This window comes from Heliangelus exortis, chromosome 1, assembly GCF_036169615.1.
Source record: "Heliangelus exortis chromosome 1, bHelExo1.hap1, whole genome shotgun sequence".
NCBI classification, from domain to species: domain Eukaryota; kingdom Metazoa; phylum Chordata; class Aves; order Apodiformes; family Trochilidae; genus Heliangelus; species Heliangelus exortis.
This window is the reverse complement of record NC_092422.1, coordinates 4,299,329-4,317,482: the sequence shown is the minus strand read 5'-3', so window position 1 is coordinate 4,317,482 and position 18,154 is coordinate 4,299,329. Positions and strand designations below refer to the sequence as shown.

The 18,154-nt window shown below is 41.8% G+C and overlaps 1 protein-coding gene across 8 annotated transcripts in view; it reads left to right on the top strand.

The window, feature by feature from the left end:
- Positions 1-18,154, top strand: part of TENM4 (teneurin transmembrane protein 4) — a 587,599-nt gene that overhangs the window by 480,159 nt on the left and 89,286 nt on the right. For all 8 annotated transcript variants that reach the window (XM_071729185.1, XM_071729662.1, XM_071729348.1 and 5 more), the window contains 2 exons: positions 1,780-1,926; positions 17,674-17,890. In XM_071729185.1, the coding sequence (XP_071585286.1) occupies positions 1,780-1,926; positions 17,674-17,890 (364 nt within the window). The remainder of the gene's footprint in view (positions 1-1,779; positions 1,927-17,673; positions 17,891-18,154) is intronic.

Below are 18,154 nucleotides of genomic sequence, written 5' to 3'. Positions count from 1 at the left end.
GGCACATTTAGGCAGATTTATAAAGTGGGAAAAGTGTCATATCCACTGCCAGGATGGTCCAATCCAAACTGAATTTATCTGCTCCACAGTATGACTACCTAGCTAGCTAAATAATTTTAACAGGTGTTTTTAGCAGTATATTTCTTCCTCTCTCATTCTCCAAAACAGCTGTATACTTTCAGATTGTACTGAAAAAAGGTAAAGGGAATAAACACATAAATTAGCTCTAGCAAAATAATAAAAACCAACAAACAAAAAAACAAAAGAACTGATTAAATTGTTAAAAGTTTGGCTCTGTTTTAAGTAACTGAAGGCAGGATATAAAAATGGATAATTGCAAGTAACCTTGCCTATAGATAGCTCTTCTGTAGTTTCTAAATACTAATATAGTGTCTCAATGCCAAAATACACACAAGCATGCTCACACATAGGCACATGCTTTATATTTCCCCCCCCCCAAAGAATACACACACAGGACAAGACTGAAAAACAAGGAATATATATGAAATTTTTGTTTCAGATCCTTTTAAAGGACTTTTCCTTACCACCTTTGTTACTTGTTAGAAAAACAATCCTAGAAAACATACTAAGCTCACTTTTTTTTTCTTTTTTATTGAGGGACATTTCTGAGGGACAAGTCCCAAGCCCAGGACAGACACTGACATGGTGTGATGTCCCAGCACTTCTTGGGCAGACCCTTGTCCATCAAGTGGTCAGCCAGATGTTGGAATGACCCACACCTTTCAGTACTCTTCACCATTTAGCTCTAACCCTTTATGGCAGCAGAAGTCTGTGTTGTTTGCACAGCTTCACAAGCAAACCTGTGTTGCAAATCTGAGGTGCTGAGGAAACTCAAATTATGCAGCAGGATTGCACAACAAATGTTTAAATGGAGAGGACCTTAAAACAGGCCTCAGGAAGACAGTTGTGTTCCCAGGATAATGAGTCCTGCTGAGTGACCTTGTCACTTCAATCCCTTGTACTTTAGTTTCCTAAGCTGTAAAATGGGGCTTACATTTCTCACTGGTTCTCATTAAAGCTTTTTAAGCTCTTCAGGTAGAAGGCCCCCAGAACTGTATAAGCTAAGCAGCATCCCTCACAGCACAGCTTAGTATGGAAATTACACTGCTATTTTCTTGGGCAAAAAAAGAAGGACAGAAACCTTGGTGAGAGGCCATCAGGAAAGAAAATCATTTCATGCCATGGGACAGTCTTTTTCTGTGCTGACTATTGAGAGAGTTGAAAGTAACTCTCTTACAGATGAATTGTAGCCAGATGAGATGTTTCCCACCCAAAACAACCACAGTTAAGAAGCTGGGTGTTGTCCAAGTATTTTACAACATAGGAAGTACTGTCCTTTTCCAGCCAACCTCGAATTCTTACCAGACTAAGGCCTGAAAAGCATCTGCTTTCCCCACTGAGTGTGGGGAACTTTAACCCTACATGCATTTTAGGTAACCCCACATCTCAGTCTTGCAAAGCAAGAGAGAGGGTGGGTTTTACAACCAATGAAGCAGGAAAAATCTCATTGATTCCCTGAAGCTCACCATTCCCTCAACTTAATTAGTGGGGCTGTGCTGCTGGGAGACAGCAGCCTCATTGAGTGGTCCCCACCGTTCTGAGATTGAACCAGGACACTTCACTCCAGGTGGGAAGGCACCAAGTGAGAGTGGAGAAATAAACTGAAGGCAAAGGGGAAAAAAAAACTATTGAATTCACCTCTTTAAAGGTTGCTTCCTCTTTGCAGTGCGTTTGAACATGTGGCTGTTTGCCTTGCAGAGGGATGTCCTGGCTTGTGTAATGGCAACGGCAGATGCACGCTGGACATGAACGGGTGGCACTGCGTCTGCCAGCTGGGATGGAGAGGAGCAGGATGTGACACTTCCATGGAGACGGCGTGTGGGGACGGGAAAGACAACGATGGAGGTAGGAGATGAGCACGTGTGATCTGTCAGGCTTCAGAGAACCTGTAACCCTTGCCCGGGGAGCAGTCATCTGGGCTGGATTCCGCAGGGCAGATTGTTTGTTTGCCAGCTGGTGGGGAAGAGGCAGTGAAGTCTGGCAGGCTGAGTGGATTTGAATTCAAATGAAGTGGATTTTGGACTTGGGGTGCCAGGGCTGAAGAGGGAGGTTTGTTTATCCTCAAATCAAGCTCATATACCAGAAAGCAGGCAGGAGCTGTGCTCTCATCCTATCACTCCACCCCAGCTGTATGGCTCAGCAGTGACACGATGGGACCACTTCAGAGAGCCAATGTCCCTGACTGTTCAAACTTTGGCCTCTCTGCCTGAGGTTTTCATCAAGGCTCTCTGGTAGCTCACTACTGACTTGGGGTGGGTGTTTTTCAGAAACTTAGAGGCTTCGGTGACTGATCCTTATGCTCACAAGCCACCCAATCCCTCTCAAACCATGTTTTATTGATTACAGTTCCATATGTAATGATGTCAGGCATGTGACTAACAGCCCTGCATAATGCAAACTTAATATTCAGAGTTATCTCATTACAAAGGAAACCCTGGTGCAGTGCGAAGGTTTGAATTAGAGGGCAGGAGATGAGATATTAAATTTAAGGCATAAGGGAGACTGCATAATGTGTTTTGTTGTCACTCAGCAAAAGGCTTTGTAAACCACAAGTCTGGGCCTGGACACAGACTGTGAATTGGAGACTGCATTTTGCAAGCCTCCAGTTTATCATATTCAGAAGAAAACTACAGTTACCAAAAGCAAAAAAAAACTAAGCCAAGATTGTGATTATCTGCTTCACAGCAACTGGAATTCTGATTGAATATTTAAAATAGTTCTGCACATCTGGCAAGGCAAATGAACCAAATTATCCCTTTAGAAAAGATGGAAAAAAATGGAGAGGCATACAAAGAATGCACGCTGTAAAAGAAAGGTCTCTTTGCCTCACGTGAAACTGAGTATTACTGTGCTCCTCTTTCCTATATACAGCTGACACAGTGCAGCAATAAATTTCATCACATCAGATGTGTAAAAATATGTTAAATAAAGTCAGGGATAATCCCAGTTTCCATGGAAAAGAAAAAAAACAACCAAAACCCTGTGAAATTCTTAGAAGGTGAAGAGAAGGAGTAATCCAGCCTAAGATACAAAGTAGACCCCATCTGTATAATATCATAAGGAGCATGACCCGACTTTGAATGTGCTGGTGGAACACCATGTCCTTGTGTCTCCTGGTTCAAGATGCTAACATTGTTTGTAGGATGCCCTCAACTTGAAATAAGCCATTTGTGACCTTGGTAGCCTGCAGGACAGCAGGGGTAGATGGAATCAGAGACCAAAGGCATCAGTGTGCTCACAAGTTGGTGCACATCAGTTGCTAACTTGGATCTGGTAAACTCCTTTGGAGGGGTGCTGTAGGCAGCTAGAGCAGAACAAGTGATAGATTGTAACATATTGCCTTGTGACAGCTTTTTCATGTGTCAGAGCCCACAAATGAGCATTGACTTTACTCCTGCTACACCAAAAAACCCCAACACGTTCATGGTGTGCGTTGCAGTTTACAGATAATCATGTGCTGTGCTGTTCCTTTGGGTTTGCCTAAGGGCTCTTCTCAGCTGGGAAGTGGAACAGGTATATATTTACCTTCTCAAGGTAAAGATATACACATTTATGATCATTTGTGCTGGGCTTCTGAGATCAAATCTGTAATTCCAACCCCTGAGACGTAGCAACGTCAGCAGTGGTCAGGCACTCCTCCTTTGAAGCTCAAATTCCTTGTTTAGCACGGGAATTTGAGTATGGTTACAGAGATTGGTCAAGAAAGGCTGATTCTGGAGCTGTTTCTTAGTTGCTATGCTGATCCCTAGAGCAAGACAGCTTGAGACATTTGAGCATCCACAGAGTAATTTAGGCTGAAAGGAACCTTCAGCAGTTGTCTAGTTCAACCCCCCATTAAAAGCAAGTCTGATTTACATCAGTTTTCTCAGGACTGTGTCCAGTCAACTCCAGAATACCTCCAAGGGTGGAGATTCCACCTCTGTGGGCAACCTGCCCCAGCTTATGGTCATCCTTCCAGTAAACATTTTTCTCCTAATACCTAGTTATAATTTTCCATGTTCCAACTTAATGTCTGTTGCCTTTTGTCCAGCACCATCAGAGACATCCTAGAGTACCCCATCTGCTTCCAACTGCCCTTTCACAGTAGCTTGGATCTGTAGAAGACCGAATATACATCATTCATGTCTGACAGATGGATTTTTCAGATCTCCAAAGGCAGGATAAATAACACTAGGCACCTGTGTTACCTGTGTTTAGAATGAGGATTTGAGCTCATATTCAGGGCAGCCACCTTGTCACCACAAACATCTAACCATGGGAAACTGCTGCTCTTCAAAGAGATGGAGGCCTGAACAGCCTCTTGAAAGAGCCTGCAGTATGTGCATGATACTGTGGCTTTTCCCTCTTATGAGGTTGTGGAATGATGCCTTCTAAGGGCTGGAAAAAGGCATTTATTTGACTGCTCTCTGTAAAGGATTTAAGGGGTAATTGCTGAATTTGTCTTCATATGAACATGAGGGTAGGCAAGGGAATGAGTCGTTTCATAAAGCTCTAGAAGCCAAATATCATTGATAAACCATCGATTGAAAGCTATATATTTGGGGCATCATCTATTTGAGCTATTTCAGGTGTCATTTTCATAGGTGTCTACTTTTTGTTGGTGACCACTTTCTGCTCATCCCATCATCTCTCATGGCTGAGACATCATGGTGAGGCCATCCACGCTTTGCAGGGGGAGAGTTCACTCTGTCTGAGCTCATCAGAAGCTGTTTCCTGCACTGAAGTATCATGTGTCTGCTAATCAAGATCCCTGCAGCCGGAAATTCCTTGGGATAATGGGAGCTGAAGTCAGAATCTTTTTCATCTGATCCCAGCCTAATCATACCCTGAGGCAGACGAGTACCAAATTACAGGGTGTGTTTGGCTCTTAAATCTGGAGGCTGCTCAGATAAACAATAACAAACTAAACAGAAGTCACTCAGAGACTCAGTGAAACATAATCTCAGCTCAGGTTAGAAAAACCTAACTTGGAGAGCAGTCCCCTCTCCACACACAAGTGTCATTTGTTAAAGCTAGCACTTAGGTTTCACACCCAGGTCCACTTTATTTACACCTTTAAACACCAAGCCCATCTTGAAAGGAGTTGTAGCATGTAACTGAGAGCAGGAGATCATCCAGTGTCAGTCAAAGGAGAACAGTACAATGACAGAGCTTTAACACTCTGTGAAGTAGGCTTGGATTTTGCTCATTTGACCTAACAGGCCACCTGTATTACAACAAATAAAAGGTGTTTCCTTAAAACAAGCTGGGAAAAGTGGTTCTTGCCTCTCTTTGGCAGAAAATAACCTCTAATTCAGGGCTGTAAACACTCACTACCTGAGAGCAGTCCTGTTTCCCCCTGCACTGAGTGCTCTGTCATGTGCTTGAAGAATAAGTTTGAAGGTTTAAAACACCAAGGAAATTGCCTTCTGTGACAAGTTCTACGAGTGGAGTTAATGGCATTTGACACAACCTTAAGAAGAGGTTGCTGTTTCATAGGCTAAGTATGGGCTTTGCTGCATTTGTAGACTCCTCTGTTAAGAACAGTGTTGAGGAAAAATGAGAAGAGAAGATATTCCTTACAGTCTCACAAATAGGCTATGGGGAACTATTGTGGTTTAGCCCCAGCTGGCAACTAATCACCATTAGCCATTGTAAAATGTCCCTAAAATCTCTAGAAATGCCCATTGAGTTCATTTGGTCCATGACTTTTGGGCTTCATCTCTTACAGTGGTCACTCAAGATGGAAGAGGTGATGTGTTGCATGGAGTGTTGGTTTGGTGTCATCAGCAAACTTGCTGATGGTGCACTCAATCTTTCCATCCATGTTGCCAGCAAAAATGTTAAACTCAGAGATGAGTACCAATCTCTGAGGAATGCCAGACAGCACTGGTCTCCATTCTCTATTTGGACATCAAACCATTGGCTGCAACTCTTTGAAAACAATCCTGTGTTATCAACACTGTATTCAGCACAAATCCAAAGCACAGCCCCATAGTAGCTACTATGAAGAAAATTAACTCTATACCAGTCAAGACTGGTGCAGCACTGGCTGCAAAGGTGTTTTAACCATTGTTGCTCCAGAGAAAGGAAGAAGGAAAGACATGGACCCATTGGAGTGGGCCCAGAGGAGCTCACAAAGTTGATCAGAGGGGTGAAACATCTCTGCTGTGACAGAGATGTTGGAATTTTTCAGTCTGGAGAAGAGAAGGCTCCAGGGAGGCCTTATTGCAGCTTTTCAATATTTAAAGGGTATTTTTAGGAAAGATGGGGACAAACTTTTTAGCAGGGCCTGTTGTGATAGGAAGAGGGGTGAAGGTTTTAAACTAAAAGAGGGGAAATTTGATTTAGACTAGTTATAAGGAATTTCTGGGAATTGAGGTGGTGAAACTCTGGCACAGGTTGCCCAGAGAAGGCCTATAAGCTCCCTCCCTGGGAATATTTAGGGTCATTCTGGACAGAACTCTGAGCAACCTGATCTAGGTGAAGCCATCCCTGCTCATTGCAGTGGGGTTGCAGTAGATGACCTTTAAAGGTCACTTCCAGCCCAAATTACTCCATGGTTCTATGAAAACATCTATATGTATGAATTTGCCAGAGTTGGCAAATTCACCATCTCATTGTCTGGATACACCCCAACTCCCTGAAACCATGAGAGAATTAAAAATGTTAAACTAAACTGCTCTTTTGGTCTAAAAGTTCTTTCTGATAGACACCATAACTTCTCTTGACGTTGCTTGCTACTGCTTTGGGCTTTTCCAGAGTAGCCAAATCTTCCAGGTAGAGTAAATCTTTCTCACTCTCTGGGAAGTGTAAATTACCACATCCTTCATTTCCTGATTTGAACAGTTCCAATTGTTAAACAGCTGCTGAACTCTGCTCAGACTAAGTGAATCTACTTCACTTGTGAAAGACAAGAGTCTTTCTCAGATGAAAAATAAAACATAAATGTTCGTAATATTATCTCACCCTTAATATTAGGTGGAGGTTGATGTTCAGTTGTCTGCTGGTTTTTGCTACCTCTCCCAGCTTAAACACTTCCAAAGGCTTTTGTTAGTGATTAGTGCAGGATAAATTAAAGAGATAGATAGACAGATGGATAAATGAAAAGACAGACAATCTTTCCTTAAAATAATTCTGGCCTACTCTGAGACACACCATTACATAGAAGTATAGCAAATGCATTTTTCTTATGTTCTACCTGCTCAGTGATCTTCCTTTGGGGTGAAGAAATGAAACCATCCTGTTCTCTTCTGCAACAATTGTAGTAGTGAATTTTCTGCCTTCCAGTTTATGTCTCCTTCATGACAACTACGTGACAGGCATTTGGCCAAGCACAAACCCAGGGCAGCAAGGTATGTGTGGCCCCATTCTCTTGATGAGAGCCATCCTTGCCCATGGCAGGGAGGTTGGAGTAGATGATCTCTAAAGTCCCTTCCAATGTAGGCCATTCTATGATTTGATTCTGCCTTTACAGTTCATGTCTGTGCTCCCAATCATTATGTTTTCCTTCCCTCTTTCCTCCTCAGCCAGAGCAACTGAAAGTTTCTTTAGTCTTCAAACCCTGAAGCAGTGACCAGGTCAGAGCCACCAAGCCACTGCACAAGGGGGTTTTGCCTTTCTTTGCAGCCCTGAGTATCAGTTATTGCAGCCACTAGAAAGCAGCTCTCACTCCAGGGATGGTGTAATTCAGGAATGGATTCCCTGAGGCAGTCAGTGCTGTTTCTTTCCCTGTACCTTAGCCCCTTGGTGCAACTCTGCAGAGCAATGCTTTGTGTCTTATTGCCCCATTCAAGGATCAGGTCGTGCTTGTAGTAAGGTGGAGATTTGCATTATGCTTTGGGACAGCAGCTTTTCAAATTTTTTGGCAAAGGCAATTTTGGCACTGCCCTTCTTAGCACCCATGTGTTCACCACTACATGCCAAATAACAGAGTGGAGAGCTGGCAAGACTCTGTGCTGCTCTTTGCCAGTACGTAGGGTTACACCTGAAGGTAGTGGCAGGGTTGTAAAGAATTGTAAGCAATCCAGGAGGACCCCAGAACACAAACCTTTGTCTTTGCAAATGCTTGAGCTGCAAAAAAGGTGGTGGGGTAATTCAGATTGTTTTGCACACTGTTGTGAACCTTTACTTCATTCTTGCAAGGCTTTTACAGCATGAGAAGATTGTCTCCTGGGCATGGTGTGGGAACTGTTGGCCTCCTTAAAATCGTAAAAAAAAATGATGCATTAATGGGCTTGCTACATTTGTGAAGGGAAGTGTTGAGATCTGAATGCACCTGGGAAAACAGCCATCAGAAATTAGTATTTACCATCACAGATAGATCCAGTCAAACAACAGGGGATTGGAGGAAACACAAAAGGAAAAATTCTGCTGTACCTGAGACAATTGGCTAGCTGGTATAGTGTGATAACCCAGCTTCTCTCCTTCTTTTTTATGATGGTTGTTAATCAACCTTTCTTCAACTAAGAGAACAAAATGAGAGGTTTGAATTTTCAGGTGTCACCCTCTTTGCTGGTTCTGTGTTGGTTGGTAACACTTGGGTATCACCCACTGCTGGTTGTCAGCACTGGGGCTGTCAGGAAGGGGGTGTGAACCCAGCATCCTGGTGCAGGTGTTGGTTGTGCCTTTACAGAGGATGATGTTTTGTGAACTGATGGTCCAGCAGTGCCTGTGGGTTGTCTTGGCAGCATCAGAGAGTTCCAGGTACTTTTAACAAATCCTTATTAATAGATTCTGAAAGCAAACACTAAAGTATTCTCTGTGTCAAAAGAAACATACTATTGTCTGCTGAAATGAGGGAAATTACTGATGGGAAGAAGGCACTGCTGGCATATAAAATGTAACAGAAGGTGACACGAACCATCTTCAGAAAATACAGGCTGGGACATGCATTTCACAAAGCATTTCTACACCTGGAAAGATGCTTAAACAGAGTTGGAGCACCAATACTCAAAGCAGAAAGCCAGCAAAGGTCTGCCAGACCTGATTTAGGACCCGAGGCAAAATATTGCCTCCTTTTTGGGGCAGAAAGTCCCCTTAAAAAACCTAAGGTTTTGCCCTGAGTGTGCTCAGGTTGCAGAATGCACAACCACTTTCCTCTTGACCAGAATTTGAGAAACATGTCTATATCTGAGTTATCTGAGACTGCTTTCCAAGCTGAACTTAGATGATTGCTTGATTTGCCTTGGATTCAGTTACCAGAATATGTTAGGGTGAACTTTTCAGCAGTAGCTTAACACTTGCAGCACTTGCCAGGAAAGTGAGAGACCTTGATGACAAGGATATCTCAGCTTCTGAGCATGTAAACTCATTGCTCCCACAAAAGAAAAAAAAAAAAAAAAAAAAAAAAAAAAAAAAAAAAAAAAATATCTAAGCTCTGAGTCCCTTTTTTTCCCAGAAGAATAATTTTTGAGAGATACTGTGGCTCCCAAAGGAGACAGTTTCAGACACAGGATTTTTTGCTCAAGCTTAACAATTTGTATCCTCTTCCCTGTCTGAATGTCTCGCCTCTGCTGGAAAGGGCCCTCACCTGCTTTCCTTGGCTTCACAAATTTCACTCCAAACATAAATTCCCTGGTTCCTGGGCTGCTTTGCTGGTCATGCAGTGCACAAGTCCCTTTGTTAAAAGCCTGCCTGGAGAATGGAAGAATCCCATGAAGCCAGGTGCATGAACTGCATCCTGCAGAGTAGCACTGAACTGGGAGATGCTGTGAACTTGTAGGCTCTAAACACAAAAATATAGCTCTGATTTATGCCCAACCAGTGCTGATTATCATGTGTTTTCTGTCATTTCCTTCTTCCACTTCCCTTATTCTTTTCAGATATTTTGTTTGTTTTTTTGTTAAGCAAGAATGTAGGTCTGGATTAAGATGAACTTTTTACAGGTAATTCTGTAGTGATTAGCACTGCAGAGCTTTGGTTCTGCACTGGAGCCCCAGGACTGCTGCAATTCAAATACCTGACTGCATTTTGAACTTGCAAAAATGTGCTGAGCACTTAGATAAAGATGCAAGGGCAATTCCTTTCCCAGGCAGCCAGGATATAACCAGTGAAAACCTTGCTGAGGCAAAATAAAACCAGATCAGATGGAACAGAACGAGCAAAGAGAGTGTTAAGAGCTAACATGGACACAGAGCATTGACAGTCACATTGCTATTGTTACTTACACTTGTATTTTGTTTCCCTTTGTTCCCTTACAGTGGGTCCAAAAGCTGCAATGTTTTTGTTGAATAGGTTGGAGTAAAAACTATTTATTCCCCAAATCTAATTGAAGTAAATTGAGTGTCAGTCCTCAGCTCAGGGCAGAACATTGTAACTGCTGTAAAACTTCATCAGCACAAGAATTCATGCAAGGAATACTTTTTTTTGGACAGAAGTACTGAACTGCTCCTCTGTTTCACCAGAGTTTAGACTAGAGCTAAAGAGTAAAATTTGCTTTACTCAAAGGGGGAGACTAACACTTTGTTAGCTGTACATTTGTATCTAGAATCATCCAAATGGTTGGGTTGGAAGGGACCTTAAAGACCATCTAGTTCCAACCCCCCTGCCATGGGCAGGGACACCTTACACTAAGAGTATCTTCATTTTAAACCCTCCCCATCTGAACTCTCCCAGTAACAGAAGACAGGGAGCATCCCCACAATAAGTGATAATGCTATCTGGTGAATGGCACAGGAAAGGAAGGGAAAGGAAAGTGAAAGGTAAGATGAGGTGAGACACACAATTAATCATATAATGAATGCAATTTTTTGCTTTCATTGGCAATGAAAATACTCCTGAAAGACAACTGGGTTTTATTGTTATTTTTCTTTCTAGTTTTTCTTTGCCTACCACAGTTTCTCTGAGAGGCTCTTCCTGCTGCAGTCAGTGGCAAAAAGTCTCATGATCTTCAGCAGGAGCAATTCTTGAGTTTCCAGTTTATATTCTCCTAGGTTTACCCTCATAAGACTCCTTAGGCCCACCTACTCCTGAGTGCCAGTGTGTCTGGGGCTTCTGGTGCACATTATGGTCCATAGGATGCTCTCTGCCTATAGCCAGGTCTCTCCCTACCTATGGCCTTCCTGTTCCAGCCTGACATTTGACATGCAGCACCTGTCAGAGTCTCTTTAAACACATAATAACACCCCTGGCTGAAGGTTATTTGCATTCTGTTGTCGATGCTGGCGTGACAGATTTCTGTTGCAGCATCCATAACTCTGTAGAAACGTTCAATTATTCAATCTCAGTGAGCTAAGACGCTGCCCATTAAATCAGCCACCACAATTGTGGGGCCATGAAAAGTCACAGATAATTTGACATTTTATTAGCCCTCAGCTGATCTTGTTTACTGCGGGAGCAGTCTCTCAGAACCAGCCCTTTTGCTTCTGTACAAAACTCGAATCCTTGACACCTTGTTGGGTGGGTGAGGGACTTGGAAGCCAAACTGCAGGCAGCTTGAAAAGCAGTGAGGCTGCTGTGAGATTTGTGAGCACTTTGCAACCAGCAAGTGCAGCAGCAACCCAAGGAATGCAGGGACAGTGGCCCCATTGCTGCTGGAGAAGAGGTTTTTTGTAGTAGAGAAGTATCTGTGAATGTGATAGGTTTTATTTTAGAGAGGGAATATATAAGGCTCACCTCGTAATAATTTAGAAGTAAGCCAAAAGGTTTTCTTCTCTTAATGAGCAGTGGTATTCAGCAGGCACACAGTTTTTCTGCTCAGATAAAGGCTGGTTGTGTGCCTTAGGATCTTAATCTGTTCCTAGCACAGGAAGCTTTCAGGGAACTTGGAGAGTCTGGAGATGGAGGCTTACACAAGAGGAAGACAGTCACAAAACCCCTTTAGTTACTAAATGCCTGCCCCTTCCTGCATGCCCAGGAGGGAAGGAGCATGTCCTATATAACCAGCCACCTGCTAGATGTAGTGCTTACCATTTCAACCTTGTTTCTATCATAACACAGAACAGGGCCAGTTTATATTTGTCAGGTTTTTAGAGAAGAAAATTACTTCTGTCTTGGATCCTGCAACTCTTTGCATAGTAAACACCAGAGATATTGATCCTCCAGCCCACCTCATGGGTAGGTAAGAAACATACAGCCCCAAGTCCTCCATACTGACCCCAGTAGCTCCAGGTTTTCAAAATTTCTGGTTGTTTTGGGTGGCTGTATTTTTTTACATACTATTTAAACATCATAAAGGGCACAATTTTTACAAAGGGATGGGTCACAAGCAATATTTGAAAGCCAAGTAATTTTAGGTCATCTTAAATTAGTTATGGTATTGAGTATCATCTTGTGAAACTCCTGAGTAAGGTTAACATTCAGATCTTTTGTCTGTCCAATGTAGATGGTCCAGTTGCTACAGTGAAAATTTTTTGAAGTCAGTTAATATCAGGTGTTTTCTAGCTGGTATTAAAAAAGTGTCATACTTTTTTAGGCTGAGGTCCTACTGCAAGAAGACACACAGAGCTTTAGAGTTTAGTCCCTTCCATGAAACAATGTTTGCACAGAGAACAGGAAGAAAACACATTGCAAATACAGATCTTCAGTGAGAATTGTGGTTATTTCACTGGGTTCTGCTGGCACTTCCAAACTCTTTGGGATGGGAACAGGTGTTTTGTCAACACAAAATAAAAAGACAGTGTCTGCTCCCAAGCTTGTAGTCTAATGTAGTCTGTTGAGGAGCTCACTAATGGATTGGTAGATTTGAAATCTTTGAAAGGAGGCAGAGCATCTAAAAACAGTGGTCTAGCTCCACAAGATACAAACTTGAGGCTATAATCCCAAAATAAAACTCAATGTCTAGTGATACAGAAAGAACAGATTACCTGATCAATGTGGACGTGGTCCCCTAAAAATAATGCTAGATAAAGAAACTGGAGCTGCTTTATCCTCAGCATCAGAAAGGGAAGGTTTTTTGCTGAGCTAAATTCATTCTCTTTCATGCCTGAAGGAGATGAGACAGAGCTCACAAGATGGCCTATGGAGGTCCATCCAGTCTTACTTATTCTATAACATGAGTCTCAGTGAAAGTTGCAGACCATTCTTCGTATAATTTACCAGATGTGGCACCTTCTTGCCAATGGCTCCCTTTTTACAAAGCCAGTGATTTGATTTACTCAATGGTAACTCTGAGATTACAATAGGAATTTGTTTCATGGCTTTATTATACAAAGGAGGTGTGACAAAAGAGTTTTATTTTGGGCAGCAGTGCCAAAAGGACACGTGCATCAATATTTGATGCATAAAAAATCTCTCAAAGATGTAAAAACTCTTATTACATGGAAACAATAAGGAACACAAGAGATGGCTTAAAATCTGGCTCAGTGACAGATCTCTGAATTAATCTGTTAATTGAAAGGCACCCATGATTTCTACAGGGATGCCTTGAAACTGGTTGTTGCATCCAGCCCTATTCAGCATTTTCATCATTGCCTTAGAATGTAGAAATCTCTCCTGAAAAAAAACTTCAAGTCACCTGTGCTGGTAAATAGCAAACCAGATCATTCTGGTACAGAGTGATCTGACTCACGTTGCTCCGAGGTCACAGTCCAACAAAATGTGTCTTAATGCAGAAAAATGCAAGGTAATGCCCCTGGGAACAAACACAGCATTTTATGGGTTGGGAGACTCTTGAAAAGCAACAACTCAGAGTGGGATTTAGAGGTCACTGGAGATAAACTGTCTCAACGTGAGTTCTCAATACAAAGCTGTTGCTAAAAGGCTACTCCGAACCTTAGAAGTATAAAAATCCAAAAGTTGGGAAGTGGTTTCTCTCCTTTACCCCATATTGCTGCCACAGTTCTTTTTCCTGCCCACACAAAAGATATAAAATAACTGGAAGGAAATGAAAGGATGCCACACACACACACATAATAATCCAGCAACTGGAAAATAAACCTTCCGATGTGAGGTTTGGTCTTCCTCAGCTGTTCAGAGAAAAGTTTTGGAATGTATTGTTGCTTTGTGTGCAGGGATTTACACTTGGAAAAACATCTGAGCATGCAGGGCAGAAGGAAACATTGGTAACTTTGCAGAGAAAGGCAAAACAAGTTCTAGTGGTGGGATATTGGAGTTAGACAAATTCAACATTGAAATAAAATGAAGTTTCTGAGCAGTAATTAAGCATTTAAACAGTATACTGGTGGTAGAAGTAGAATCATTATAATGAACTGTCTTATAACGTGAGAAATCTTTGTAAAAAACAGGCTTTGACCCGGTTCTGGGAGAAAAAAATGAACAGCCTGTGCTTGTAAGAGGCCAGATAAACTGACCCTAAAGCACCTTAAAGCACATAAACTCCTGTAATCCCCACACACATGACTTTCAAACTTTTGTGGAAATTTCTCAGCAATACATTTTTTCACTGGTCTGAAGTGCCCTGGTCATATTATGGCTCCATGTAGAATAAGGTAATTGCCACTTTTTAAAACCAGGAACTGTATAAATATGACCATAACTGAGCATCTAAATCAGCATCTGCACTCTGGGAGCTGCCAGAGTCAGAAATCCACCTGTGGACCATGGGTCTCTGGCTTTGCTACTCAAAAACTTAGGGTGCAGAGCTGTTGATCCCATGTTCCCCTCCTTTTGTTACCTCCTCCTGAAAATTTTGTCAGGAGTTCTAAGGAAATTTGATCTTCATGCTGTATAAATTTCAAAGGTGCTTTGTGTTATGACTTCATTTTGTGTTATGACATCATATTCATTTTGTGAGATCATACCCTGCTGTATTTTCCTTTGCTGCTGGCTTCCTGGATTTGTTTCTGTCTATTTGAACCATTAAAGCTTGAGGGGTTTTTTGCTCTGGTTTTATTTTTTATTAATCTATGCAGCTCCCTGAACACTTTGCTCTTCATTACACCTTGCTCTTCTGATGCAGCCTGTGAGAGATCTTGGGGCATGGGAAGGCATTGCTGAGTAGGATTTCATTGTATCTCCTTACAGCTCACTGTGGGGTACAACTGGACAGGTTGTGAACCAAACAATAAAAAAATTTTAAAAAACCACACAAGAACACAAGATTCAGGAGGAAACATGAGTATTTATGGTCTGGTTTGTAGCTTAAGTCATGCTGTTTTACACATCTGGGACAAAAATGGCCTTTACATTTTCTAAGCTAAAGAAATGCCTTGTTGCCATTAGAGGGATTTGAGTTCATAAACCCAGTTCAGCTCTTGAGGACCTTAATGACCTTTTGATGTCCGTGATAAACCTCTCTGGTATAATTACCCCCAGCTTACTCCATACAGACCTGAAACATGTAATTTGAAAGGCTTATCTGCAGGTGTGTCCCCAGCATTTCCACCCATACAAAACATTGTTCTGTGCATCTGCTCTTCAAATGTTTATCTATTTTTTCCTGCAAAGACAGAATTCCCTTGCTGGCTCGCAGCTTCAGGTCCCAAAACATATTTCTGATGCCTGGAATAAAGACAGAGTAATGAAGAGCTATGGTATAGCTGGTTTGCCATCCTCTCAGAAGAGTTTCTGTAGCCTTAGAAAACATTATTAATGTGTGGGAGAAAATGACAACATTTTATCTCATTTGAAATTGTAGTCAATATAGTAACAGGGCTGGGGTTGGTTTTTTTTTCTTTTCCATCTCTTTTTTTTCTTTCCTATTAGGTGGCTAGGGATAAGTAAGTTGCATCTGTTCTGGTCTGTATTCTGTGGGTGGTGTCTCAAACTCCATTTGACCTTCCAGAATCCTACTGGCCTATTTGTCTGCAACAAGTCACTTTTTTAATGGGCAAATAAAATGTAATTAAGTTCTTTTTCATTATCACTTGTCATCGAGAGAAAAGGCAGATTTTAGTTTTTGTGCCCAAGCTGATAAATTTTTGTGGCAATTTTGCAATGAGTTATAAAGATCCAGAAATATCAGAAGAGACAGAGGTAAGGATAATGGATGGGATTTTCAAAAGTGTTTTTGCTAATCTAACACTGCTCCCATTCTCATTAATGGCAGGTGCTGAGCACTTGTGAAAATGGCTCATTGAGTCTGTGCATGTGTGTACATGGAGCAGATATCATTGCACTTTGACTCACACATAAATTGGAAGCTCTAGGAATGCTAATCAGGTTTTTTGTTTGGTTTTCTGTGTACGGGTAACCACATGAAATGATGTTGCCTGTGATGTTTTATGGCACTAAAATCTTCCAAGAACAGCACAGGTGTACCTCAAGCTATCATGTAAGCTATTGTAAGTACTACAGCAATAATAACAGATCAGATTCTTGTCCCAGTTATATTACAGTAAATATAAAGTAATGCCAATAACATTAGTGAAAGGACTTCTAATTCATACCGGTATAACTGGGATGAAACTGAAGCTCACAGGTTATAATAATGACAAACTGTCTTGTTTTAGCTTACTGTTTCTTTGAAGTAAAAAATACATTATCCTGGCAACTCCACATCTCATCCCACTTCAGGAGAGTCCTACTTCTCAGGACAGTTTTGCTCTCCAGGCACATGAATTTCTTGCCTTGACACTGAAATCGTTAATAGTCAGCTGGGTGTAAAGGTGGTTTCTCTGATATATAGCACTCCCAGGAACTACAGTGAGACCAGCTAATCATTTCACACAAGCCTTTGAACAGCCATCACATGGCATTAATTTTCATTCACTATCAAAGTGTCTTGATTAAACTGATGAGTTGGAAGTGAAGCCTCCGTATCCCATTACCCCAGAACAAAAACATCCAGTTCCCTTATCTGGTTTAAAGATCCATCTCTCCTACATGCTAACAATTTTTATTTCTAAATGTGATGCTTCATCAGGCCTGTTCTGAGCTTATTTTGTTGTTGTTGTATTTCCTTTCCAGTCACTGCTTTTTACTATGTAGTTTGCAATGAACAGTGGCATCTTAGGATGAACTGTGGCTGTGGAAGGGGAGGTAGCACTGTCAGTGTCTTTGGTGGCTTGACAGATACCACATTTTACTGACCCACATTTTACTGGAGTATGCTTGGCAAGTTTTTCTCATGTGTGTCCATTGCTATTATTGTTATTATAATCAATTTAGTCATGTTGAAAGTAAAAGATTTCTGTCTTGAGAGTTTGAGGTCATCTGTTAATCAGTGTCTGCATGGAATAGATGTGACAAAGGCCAAAAGAGATTGAACCTTCCCAGAAAAATCTCCCTTCCTTTCTTATCTATGTAAGTAAAATCTTCAGTGGAAGGGAGGCACAGACCTCTCTCTAGGTATCATGGCTTGCTGGATGCTGAAAGTGACCCTGACAGCTTTGGTATGATGCATTGTGCCTGTGATTTGTACAGGGAACAGGACCAGTGTACAAAAGTCATTGTTTAAGGACAGAAAACAAGCAAACAAACAACTTTTGTTGGCTCTGGAGTTGTCTGAATGACTGTGAAATAGCATCAGCCAGAATCAGCCTCTTACATCCCTGTTATAGATTCTAATCTCATGTGTATGTGTATATTTTCATATACACATATCAATGCACATTTGAGGTTCTTTACTGGGGCTTTAAGGGAACATGCCTTGCTCCATGCAACTGTAAGTTCACATTTCTCTGTTGTGTGCACTGGAAAGAGCTCTTGCACTCTGAATTGTTCAACACTTTGTGTTACTGTAGCTCTAAAATCTTCTTTTCCCTTCTGCAGATGGCCTGGTGGATTGCATGGACCCAGACTGCTGCTTGCAGCCACTGTGCCACGTGAATGCCCTGTGCCTGGGCTCCCCAGACCCCCTGGATATCATCCAGGAGACACAAGCCCCTGTCTCCCAGCAGAGTTTGCATTCATTCTATGATCGGATCAAGTTCCTGATTGGCAAGGACAGCACTCACGTCATCCCAGGAGACAACCCCTTTGAAGGAGGGTAAGTGAATTTTCATTTTGATTAAGAAAGAGGTGAAGCTTGAGCCTCTTGGCCATGGGAAGACATAGAAACTGTTTAAGAGAAGTAGTTATCAGAAGAATGTTGTGGCTGATGTAATTCTGACTTTCTCATCTTTAATGTCTTGCCAGCCAGTAAAACAAGATGTTTCTCTTCCTCTGCACATGGTCAGTTGCATCTTGGCATCTTTTCTGCCTTCTCCTGTTTCAAGGAGGCAAACCCATCCATTCATCAGGGCTCTCCCAG